Genomic DNA, 12,275 nt, shown 5'->3' with positions numbered 1-12,275 from the left:
CGGCACACTAGTGTGCCGCGGAACAGTGGTTGAAAAACACTGGCATAGACGAATAAAACAGATTGTAAAGCGGGAAACAAAACCGATATAATACCAGATGGTGTGAACTGGAAGATTTGCTGAGCTTGCTCATCTTTTAATAAAAGCAGACTGCTGCTTGCGATTAAAGGCGCTCTCTAGTTTTTTTCAATTTCCTCTCACCGCAACTGAGGCACAGAGGTACAGCTGTTAGGAAACCAGCAGAATCCATTTCTACTTAATGTGTCCCACCAATCCTACTGTGTATTGAGTCTCCTCAGCTGAAAGAAGGTGAGTAATTGCCGAATTAAGTAAAAGTTTTACTGCATAAGCCATTGGTTTTTAGTGTCTGCTTTGAGACATGGTGTATATTTCTTTGAAGACAGGAATGAATATGTTAAGGGACTTTATTACGGGCGCACCGATTGTAGATTTCTGGCCGATTGCTTATTACTGATCTTTGAAAAGCCTGACCTGCCGATTCCGATTTTGGCTGAGAGCATTTTTTTTTTTTTTTGTCTGAAGTGTTGCTAAATGTGGCAAGAAAGTTGCTGAGTTCCTAACATTGGGATGATTATTGTTAACTTCAAATGTGCAGACTGATCCTGTGGGCTGGTCAGTCAGACTCTCTTACAGCAGAGCAGAAGAGGACAGTAGTTAATCAACGATCTCCCAAAATTAAGGAAATTGGGGTCAATTTATCGGTGTACCCCAACATTGAGAAAATATTTGCAATATTGAGGTAAAAAAAAATCACAATTAGAATATTTTCCAATGTCTCTCAGCCTTAAATTAGAGTTTGACAACTAAGTTTGAAAAAATATGAAAGGAAACGTAGCGATCTGGAAACTCTAGAGGAATAACTAAATTCAAAACCAAAAGGACAAAACAAAACCACAAGTGTCATTAATTTCATAGCCTATTACATATGACAAAAAATGTTGACAAAAGCTGCAGTTTCCATTACAAATGTGAACAAAACTTTGTCAATATCTCACTAATGTAAAAAACAAACAAACAAAAAAAACCACATAATTTCACAACTGCCGATTTATCGGTGAGCCTCTAAACTTCATTGCTAAAAAAAAAAGAAAAAAAAAAGAAAAAAAAAAGAGGAATTTTCTGAAAACTACTCAGTTTAAGCATCAATATTATGCTAAAAAAGATGAACATATATTTCTAGATGGTCATGTGTAAATTCATTTAATTCATTTAGGCTTTTATTACAAGTTGAATTGATTGTATCAGAATATTTGGACCATTGAATGACTCAAATACTGAGCTTTGTGTAATAACACTGATACTCTGGTGTCTTGGTAGATAAGTGGTTGTTACCAGACACCAGTAAAAGTTTGGTTTCTTTTTTCTTTAGTTAAAATCCTAATAAAATGAAATTATCACAATTCAGGACATAATAGGGATTTGTTCACTGAAACTTACACTAAAAGTACACACACACACACACACACACACACACACACACACGTGGAAGCACAGTCCAGTTAAAACATGTCTGCCTTGGGTTGTAATTGTCTCATATTGTTTAATGCTGGATTTCCTATTTTTAACATCCTGCTCACCATTTGATGCACAAAACCTGGAATCATACAAACATTTTATCAAAGATTTACAGCATGCCATTAATGCAAACCTTCCTAATTATTGGTGTCTGGTACCTTCTTATTCTTTCTCCATGGACGTTTGGAAATCTTTCTGGGGGGAAAAAAATGAGACGATGGACTCCAATTTTTATTTTATTTTATTTTTTCAGATAATCATCAAGGTCACAGCAAGACTCCTCTCTGGTGCTAAAGGAGGGCATGCAAGACTAATGCTAACACAAAAAAGGATTCCTTAATATTTTGAGGAGCACTGGTTGCCACAGCAACAGGGCAGAGATTGTCTTGATGAATTTTACTGTATGGCAGCTGTGCGCCGGCCACCTGGGAAAGAAACGGAGGGGAAGCCTGATTTAGACGGAAGTCTCATTGATTTGGCGAGGTGGAGAGAGTTGGCATGTTCCTAACGTTTCTAATGACTCAGGATTTATCTTTTGATCAGAAAGGTGTAATTTTCACAGACCCTTAAAGACCCACATATTCCATTCTGCAACCACTGATTTAATTAGTAACTGGTCAAGCTTTGCATTCGCTGCATACATTTAGACAGCTTGGAGTCTTGGATGAATGAAATACATTAATATGCAAACACAAAATGAATGACATAATAAAAATAAATAATTATATGTGCATAATGTTCATTTGAAGCTACAGTGATGACAGTTGAAAGGTTGTAGACTCCCTTTTAATTCTAGGGTTTACATACTGGGACATATAAAGAATGGTCATTAGTTTTATTTACAGCTCTGGAAAAAATTAAGAGATCATTTAAAATGATCAGTTTCTCTGATTTTACTCTTTGCAGGTTTATGTTTGAGGAAAGTTAACATTGTTCTTTTTATTTTATGAACTACTGACATGTCTCCGAAATTTCAAGCAAAATGCAGAAAATGTGACATGATCAAAATAACGAAAAAGATGCAGGGCTCTCAGGTCTCAAATAATGCATAGAAAACAAGTTAATATTCATTTAGAAACAACAATGCTAATGCTTTAACTTTAAAGGGTTCAGAAATCAATATTTGGTGGAATAACCAGGAGGTTTTTAATGGTATTCAGCGCAGTGAGCTTTTCTTTTTTTCCAGAGCTGTGTAACATTGTGCAGGATCACAATGTTTACATGCGCCAAAGAAAACGCAAGATTTGTAAAACCATGCACACACACACTGCAGAGCCAATTCCTCTCTGTAAATCACGGCTCCTTTTTATGTTTGTGTACAAAGTTTCACACCATGTTTTGCTTTCTACGCATACACATTCAAACAAAAACAGACAATATCTGAATGTTAAAGTGTGTTTAGCCGATCAATGATATTTTGCGGTTAATATTGGCAACCATGGAGAAAAGAGTTAAAAGCAAAAGTACAATTTCGTGAGGCAGAAATCGATGTGTTGGTGAGTGAGGTGGAAGTCTGGGAAAAAAAATACAACTTTTGGTAGCCACAGCAGTAGTGTGTGTGTGTGTGTGTGTGTGCAGGTGTGTGTGCGTGTGTGGGTGGGTGGGCGTGTGCATGTGTGTGGTAAATAAAAAGAACACACCGCCACTGGTATTGTAGGATAACGATGGCACACTCTGGAGTTGAGATCGTTGGTAAAGCGCGCCTCCTCTGCACTCCTGGGACTTTGATTCACATTGAATTCAGATCTTTCACACCTACGTTACTCATTTGACCTGATTTCTGAAGCCTCTGAAAATTTTGGAAAAAGTTCAAGTTACCACTCCAGTATGAAGTCATTTTTAACAGCTGAAAAAGTTGCCGAATAACTTTTTTTTTTTTTTTTAAATGCATATGTGTTTGCATCTGTTTGCTTTTTCCTAATTTTCCAAGCACAGAAATGCTGTACTTCAATGTAGCTGATTTTACATAGGTTTTCTGATGCTACCAGAGCCAAAATACACTGGAATACAGTCCAGGAAGTTGCGTTTGAATTGCAACCACGTAAAACAACTCGGCTAACTTAATACTCTAATGCGTGCACAATGGCCAAAAAGAAAAAGTTATATGTAGGTGAAGGAAGCAAAGTAAGTACATATGTCTGACTTCCTGCAGTGAGCTCTTACACCAGCTTCTGTCATTTTCACACAGGAATGCATTCAAACCAAGGGCAATAATTTTTCAAAAAAAGTTTAACTTAAAAAAGTTTATTAGACTGAACTTCTACAATGCTTTTCCAGCTATTCTGACCACTCAAAGCGTTTTACACTAGAGTCACATTCACCCATTTAAACATTTATACACCGATATGTAGATCAGTGGACAACTAGGGGTTAAGTGCTTTGCCCAAATGCTCATTGACCTGCAAAAGGAATCAAACCTTCAACCTTCCAATTGCAAGGCCCCTACTCTATCTGCCAGGCCCCCACTCACCCCGAAGGAGGCATTATTTACTCTGAGATATTTGCACTAAGTGTGTCTCACTGTTGCATTACTAAACAGCGTTCTATTCAGAATTGAACGGCTGCTGTAAATTGACATTTGGGACAAATTTTTATTCCATATGCAGAAACGTGATGCTGAAATGTTCATGTGGGAAATGAAGAAGCGTTTGTGTGAATCCCCTTTTGACGGTCGACAGGTTGCCGAAGAAACGCGAGGCACTTTGCCTCCTGGACGTCTGTTTGGAAACAATAAAAAATTGTAGAGGCGAAAGAAAGAGAGGGAGAAATGGGGTAAGGGTTAGAAAACGTAACACCATGCAGCGAGGTGTTAAGAATTTTTCCAGCTCCTGCTGTCGCATGCCTTCAGCTTCCCATATCTTTGCGGTTCTGTCACCCTGAGGCTTCCGGCTCATGTGCGTCGTTTTGGTAATGGTCCACCATTTGCCACTAAACTATGGAGCTTTTCAGTCTTTTTTTTTTTGACAGGTCTGTGATATACTCACTGAATTTTTTTCCAACATTTCCAAGATTTCCCGATTAAATTATAATACACGATGGTCTCAAAAACTTTATTCAAACTAAAAATGGGTGGACAGAGTGTGATTGTCAAGTAATGTGGCTTATTTTACTGAGGTTGTTGTCACTTTGCTGGCTTTTATTTCTTGCTTGCTTTTCATATTTGTAAACAAACCATCTTCTACCTGCGCATTTAAATAATTTGAAGTGTTTGTCATGACCTACTGCAGAAATGTCCAAAATTGTGTGTGTGTGTGTGTGCAGCCCTTGTCCACAGTTCAACAGTAGCAGAGATTTATTTTACCAGATTGTTGATCAAGATGTGCTTAAAACAAACTAAAGTTAATTTTTCACAGATAAAACAAATTATTCAAATATATTAAAAATAAGCAAACAATCAAACAAACAAAATAAAAAAAAAAATAAAAACGGTGATATTGTTGTAGCCTAGAATACATCCAGAATGATTTACAGATTATTTGTGTAAAAATCACTACATCTAATTAGGATTTTTTGGACTATACTTTTTTCCCCCACACTTTGAACCTTGCTGAGTAGTTGATGAGTAGCATGTGATTGTTACAGAGAAATAAAAAATAAAAAATAAAAAATAGATGGAGCCTTCTCCAAGGTACCCACACTAATTGACTCATTTTTCAGAAGATCCAGGAGACGGACTGACACTGTGTTAATGGTGGCGTTTCACCAGGAGCCTCCTGGAAGTCTTCGCCACTTTAGCAACACTTGGACTCTGTTTGTGTAGACTTCACTTGCAGTAGGATAATAGCCTCCAGTTAATCCTCATAGCATTAAGGCTGTCATACTTACTTAGAGTGGAGAAATAAGAAAAAGCTGACCCAAAGTATTTTCTTCTTCTTCAGCTTTGCTTCCCATTAAAATATGTATTTTTCCTGGAAAGGCTTTGCTGTTTAGAAAAACTCCTCCATTCTTGAAAGTAGCAAAAAAAAAAAAAGGTTTGTTTTTGTGTGAATGTTATCAAATGTCAATTACAATGATGATGATCAGCATTTAATTGTAGGCGAGTTGTTCCTTCGTTTTCAGCATATTTTGTATTTGAATTTTTAACATCAAAACCCAGAATTACATTAGAGCTTTATGGAAAAAAAAAAAAGTTACGAAAGCTAAAACAAGTAAACCAACAGCGACAAAGCAATAAATGCAACACTAAACACTTTAAACCCATTTTCACAGAAACTTAAATGTGTCAAAGATAATTACAAATGTTATCCGTCATAGTAAACAGAATATACCCGAGTAAAACGTAGGTCAGTAAAACTTTCATGGCATTTTATTCAAGGGAATGGCATTCTTTAACAGTTTACTAGAAAGTTTAATGGTTTAGTCGACACACAAACAAGTGTGAGTTAGTTAACACACACTTATTGTTTAGTTAACATAGTTAGTTTGACACACAAACACTGTATGTGTCAAACTGATTTAGAAAGATAGATGTTTAATAAAGGTTTTTTTACAACGCTGAGAAATTCAAGTAGAATAAGTAAATAAGTGAAACTTAAAAAAAATTGTGTTGAACAAAATCAACATGTTGTTCTTATAGATTACACGAATGCAAGCAAAGTGCCATTTTAATAAAATTAAAACATCTGTGTGATGTTTGTAGACTAAATCAAGAACATAATCTATATCTCCATTCTACAAATTTTACACTTTTCGGGTCCCAAATTTTGATAATTTCCAACTAGATTTAGCTTCTTGAACATCTTACATGAGAGGAATAAAGATTAAGAGGCTATGAAAAAAATGGATAGATGAATAGATTTTCAGACACCTCCCCCCTACTCTTCACTTAACATTTGATGACTAAATTTAAGGATCTAAAGTTAAATTTATTAAATTGTTTCCCTTAAACTCTCACGTCTTCTTAAACATGTGAAACATAAACATGTTTTTCTGCAGATCTAAATATTTTTGAAAGACAATGATGCCTATCAGCTGACACTCACTCATCCAGCCTCAGACTGAATGTTAAGTGTGTGTGTGTGTATGTGTGTGTGTGTGTGTGTGTGTGTGTGTGTGTGTGTGTGTGCTCATGAAAGAAAGTGTGAGTTTAAATGTGGGTGGGTGAATGTTAGCGTTTATGTATTTGAACCTTCTGGGTTTCTTTTGCACGTTTTCTGCTCATGTAAGCACTGGGAAGTGGGTGTTTGTGTGCAAGTCTCTATGTATGCATGTGTGTGTGCGCGCACGTGTGTGTGTGTGTATGCATGTGTTTTTTGCCCACTCATAACCTATCTTTATCCATGCTGTGATGTCTACAGTAACCTGTTTTCTTTGTTGAAGGGCCCAGAGAATTCTCTGCAGTTTCCTCTGTATGGGATCAGTTTTCTAATATTTAAGTTTATTTTTTTTATGATTGGTTTCTAGTTGAGGCTGCTTTCCTTCTGCTATCAGCAGCCAGGCAGCAGCCTGAGGGAGGACCTGGACTTCCTGGGCACATCAAGCTGTGCAGCGAATGCCTGAACGATTCATATTGTATCAAACTTTAACACCTTGACTCTTCTCTGGCAAAAACACCTGGTACCGCACTTTCTCTCTCCATCCTGTTTTTACTCTTTTTGAATTTTTTTTCCCCTTCCTCTAAACTGGGCTTATTCATGCTGTTGTGTGAATTTTTGGTGTTGTCACACATTCCTAAACTTTTGCTTCATAGGGCTTTTTCAGATCCCAGAAAGAATCGCTGAATCAATATGAATTAATTTCCTCGCTCAAACAAAGAAGACAGAAGATGCTGCAGCTGAGTTCTGTGTAGCTGCACCTGTAGCGTCGCTAACGGCTCACTTAGCTTTTTTTTATTATTTGAGATATATGTGTGTGTGCTAGTGGAATGGTTCAGTTAAATGGATTTTTTTTATTTTTGATGTTAGTGTTCATGTCAGAGAAGACTAATAACAAATTTTTAAAAATTGTAAAACAATGTGAGCTTTTACACTGGAGAAAAACACGATTTTCTTTTCTTTAAATTACAGCATGCGTTCAGATGAGGCCCGCTTGTCTGATTACAAGTGTGTTTTGAAAATAACTCCTTTCAAACCCAAATTTCTGTTTTTCTTTTGTTATTATTTTATTGGTCTGATGCTATATTTTAATTTTAAATGTGACATTTTCATAACCTGCAAGTAGAAAGTCTCCGTAGTTAACAGAAATATAAGCTTTCAAACATCTTTGTGTAATTCATATAATGTTTCAGTTACCCATAAATTTCAGAACTAAATTGTTTTTTCATTAATATTCTGATTTTACTGAACATGTATGAAGAAGAATCTATATATAACAAGAAAGTTTACAAAAAAGCTTTAATATACAGCTCTGGAAAAATTAAAGAAACCACTGTAAAATGATCAGCTTCTCTGATTTTACTTATTATAGGTTTATATTTGAATAAAATGAACATTGTTCTTTTATTCTATGAACTACTGACATCATGTCTCTGAAAGTCCAAGCAAAAATTTAGTATTTATTTGCAGAAAATGAGAAATGGTCAAAATAACAAAAAAAGATGCAGTGCTTTCAGACCTCAAATAACGCAAAGTGCTCTTCATTTGTTCCAGAGCTTTATATTCTATTTTCCTCCTATTATTCTTAGTGGATTTGATTTTTTTTTTTTTTTTTTTGATGTGGTAAATTTTCTTTAACTGCCTGTTTCCACGTGGTTTGAGCGTGTGAGCATGATGGTGATCCTGCTGAACTGCGTGACCCTGGGGATGTACCAACCCTGCGAGAACATCGACTGCTCCTCAGACCGCTGCCAGATATTACAGGTACACAAACCGCACCTCATTTTCACAGAAATGGTGTTTAGAACTGGTCTTCATACACCTACATTCTTAGTAATCCAATAAAAAGTGATAACTATAGGATGTGAGTATTTGAACAGTTGTATATGGAAATAATTGTAATCAATGTCAGTGTAATATTTTTTATGTCTAATCATTTTATTATGCTAAAGTCTACTGAAAATTGGGATTTTAGTGATAATTTGACTTTTACAGTCATAATTATGTTTTATAAGTTTTGCTTAGGATTTTTTTCCCCCATAAAACTGATGCTAATGTCTCCTGGTTTTTATATTCGCATACATGCACATTTTGTACAGTTTTCCTTTAACTACCCAACTCACGTCTACCTTTCTTTTAATTTGACAACGCTCCAGTAGTATTTTTCATATTTTGTAAATATTCCCATACTGTATAATCTCTTTACAGATTATACAGAATAAAAAAAATATGGTATTTTTTATTCTGTCATGTTTTAATAAAGGGTCACCATTCATTATTAGGGAGTGGTTCTGATATTTAAATTAGGCTGAGTCTCCAATAGCTTTGGTATCAAGCTGCTAAACACAGAACCGCCTTTCTTTAATGCCAGAAGTGTCTTTAGTGGGTGTAACACCTGCACTCAAGTGTGTGCATACATGACTTTAGTCTTTTACTGGAAGCCACTTCTTAAACCAACTTGCTCTCCTTTTCCTTACATTCTCAAACACACACACACACACACACACACACACGGCGCGCGCAGACAGGCACATCTTGGAAACACTGGCAGTAGATTGATTTAACTCTCTAAGGGGGCCCGATTGTTGAGTTGGACCTAATAGAGTTTCCCCTCCAAGTATCTATGGACTCTGTTTAATAGCAAAATGGATTTAGTGAGCAGCTTCACCAGAATCAATGGAGTTCTTTCAGAACATTTGTGGTTCAATAACATATTGTTTAATGCTGGACATTCAGCTATCTGTGAACTCTAACGCATGTGGATCTTCAGATGAGGCTTTGTCTTAACTTGTAATAGATGGTTGGTGGTTCAGTAGGTCTTAGTAGATTTTACACCATTGTGCACCAAGATGAGTAGATAAAACTAACAAATTAACGAAAAGTGAAATGGAGAAAACGTTTTCAGTAACTGAGATTTTTATATATATATATATATATATATATATATATATATATATAAAGGCATTTCAAACTATACCTATAGAAATGATGGACATAATACCCTTCATTTTCATGTTTATGTATCTATTTATTAGCCTTTTGAACTGATGTGAAGTTGATTTATTTAATTATTTATTTATTTATTTTGACAACTAAAAAGTAACAAGACTAAACTAAACGTTAAAAAACCTGAAAACTATTCTAACCCTGGTGTACAGATATTTCTGATTGTACCTGTGAAAACAGAATCAGAAAACAGTCGTTGCAGCTTCGCACAAAGTACCAGAGAACAAAGTCACAAAGTTGTTGCAGCATCAACTGCTGCAGCTTCTCCACTGGCCCTCAAGATGACCGTAAATTGACTTCTGTATACTTTGAGTGGCCCAGGGTAATACCACACTGTATTGAAGTCGTCAGTCAAAAAGGCTGTAAAACGTGAACCCAAGAGAAGTCGTTGCAAAACTCCGACAACAGCAGCAGCTTGTCCTCTTGAGTGTTTCAGACTGTGTGCTCCATAGATCCTGACTTACTAAAAATCATACTTTTCCCTTTTTTTCCTCAAAGCCTTCACTGAATAGTAAGACTTTACAACATGATGGTTAAAGTGTAACCGCTCTGTGGATGTTATGTAGATCACCAACCATTAAAATCATGTTTCAAATTGTGCACAATATTAATTTATGAAGTGAGCAAAACAAGGAAGTTCTGTATATGGAGGTTCCTCTTTGCTTGTCCTAAAGGGTCTTGTAACAGTACAGATACTATTTTCTTTTTTTTTAAATCAAATTTTATGTTAATTTTTCATCATGATGAAAAAAATGTGAACAACCCAAACGACTGTGTAAAAAATTTTTAACCCCCAAAAACTTTTTAACCCAATATTTGTTCAAATCTACCCAACCCGTGATCTAACAGGGTTAGTCAAGCGGTTAGCTTCCGATAAATTGCTGACTCAACTCCTGAGTTATGATTTTTGACCCAGTATTTGGTCAAACTAACCCCTGTGACCCAACGGCTTGTACCCAGCAGACGGGTCATCAAAATAACCCAGCATTTTTAGGGTGCATTGATTGTAATATGTTGGTTCATTTCTGTAACCCCAACCCTTTTGTGATTTTGAAATATAACCTATTGAGTCAAAAACAAATCTAACTACATCAAAGCTATCTCTGTATGCAAGTACAACCTTACATACTTCTAAGATGCAGGAAGGTTCCAAGTACGATTTTAAGTATCTGGGTTGGTCTGCTACTGACAACGTTTATATAGACAGGTTATTTAGTCACGAATATTATTCATAAGTAATAATTAAAGTGATTACATATCTGAGTCAACAATAACTGTGGTAGAATGGATTAAATTTATCACAGGTTCGTTGGGACGTCAATAAAGAATTCTGAGGATCTCATTTTAGTCTTTACAACAGTTTTTGTTGTTGGGGTCGTAGGTCAAATTGTATTTATGTTCACCCAGTTCTATCCTCGGGGATTACCCAGCGTACAAGAGAGGAGAGCTTGTACGCTTCACCATTTTTGGAGCTCTGTCCATTTTCTCCTGGAAGGTTGCAAACTTTAGTTCTTCCCCTTTATTAGCTGTCCAGGCTCGTGTCTCTAAAATTCCCCAGAAATCTGTAAGCAGCGGGGTGTGCTGCTCTTCAGCTGCGAGCTCTCACCAAACTAAGACGGTTCAGCTTGAGATCGTGCCGCTTGCAGTCCTGTCCCCCTGAAAATCAAATTACAAGCAACGCCGAGCGTGTCAGTTCGTCTCTAATCCCCCGTTTGCACAGAAAAGAACAGTTAATCAAGGCTTTGTGCTCAAAACAGCAACACCCCGTTACAAGCTGAGATCGTTTTGATTTGTTTTGTTATTTTTTTTCACCCTCTTCTCTTTCTCTCCATTTAATTAGATGCTTGATTAAAGCTGGGTGTGATATGAGAGCTACCCATGCGAGGCTCATCTTTGATAACTTTTCAAGCAAATTATTTTCTATTATCCTACCATTTAGGGGCAAAATGCTCAATTTCTCCAGGAAAAAAAAGAGGTTGGAGCAGCCTTTGGGCAAAAAAAAAAGATAGAAATTCATATTTAATAGAGAGAAGATGAATGGGGCTTTGAGATGGAGATGAGAAATTAGAGAAAAGATGAAACATTAACTTTGAAGAACAAGACGGAGCAAGTTTAGAGAAGAAGCTGGTATGAACTTTGATTTTAGCCAATTATTTGATGTGAGTTTGCCTCGGTTACCGTTCTGTTCACTGTGCATGAACAGAATGTTGAGGCCTGGTGGAAAAGGCTTAGAGGAATTCACTTCTGTGTCATACCATATTTTTAAACTAGTTTTTAGGTTTTAAAAACAGTTTTCAGGTAATTTGATCAACTTGAGAAAAAGAAATATAAAACTAAAATCTTCAGTGACATCCACTTAGAAAAATGCAATAATTGTGCCATCAGGGATTTTGTTAGAAGTTTTCTAAAGGATGGGCATTTTTATACTTTCCAGACACAAAGACACATTTTACAGCATAGTCAAGTGACTGTAATCTTCAGTTTTGATGAAAATACTGTATAAATCAAAACTTAAAAGAAATTTGACGTTGCATCATAGCCCCATCTGACACCTTGAAATTGGTCTCTGTCTCTTTAAGAACCTCCCACCCTTTTCAACACCCCCTCAAGTCATCACAACGATGCTCGACTGTCTTTGGAGCGTTGTGGTTTGTATAATAACCTCAGCAGACTCTCAGTTCCACCAGGTGTTTGCTAATC

At 36.2% G+C, this 12,275-nt stretch overlaps 1 protein-coding gene across 2 annotated transcripts in view; it reads left to right on the top strand.

Annotated features, from left to right (window-relative positions):
- Window positions 1–12,275, top strand: part of LOC106964051 (voltage-dependent T-type calcium channel subunit alpha-1I) — an 84,485-nt gene that overhangs the window by 67,284 nt on the left and 4,926 nt on the right. For both annotated transcript variants that reach the window (XM_015059287.1, XM_015059288.1), the window contains one exon: window positions 8,222–8,333. In XM_015059287.1, the coding sequence (XP_014914773.1) occupies window positions 8,222–8,333 (112 nt within the window). The remainder of the gene's footprint in view (window positions 1–8,221; window positions 8,334–12,275) is intronic.

This window comes from Poecilia latipinna, unplaced genomic scaffold (genome assembly GCF_001443285.1).
Source record: "Poecilia latipinna isolate Pla-1442-1.1 unplaced genomic scaffold, P_latipinna-1.0 Scaffold1618, whole genome shotgun sequence".
In the NCBI taxonomy this organism is placed as follows: Eukaryota; Metazoa; Chordata; class Actinopteri; order Cyprinodontiformes; family Poeciliidae; genus Poecilia; species Poecilia latipinna.
The sequence above is the reverse complement of the archived record's forward strand: the minus strand, read 5'-3'. Positions and strand labels throughout refer to the sequence as shown.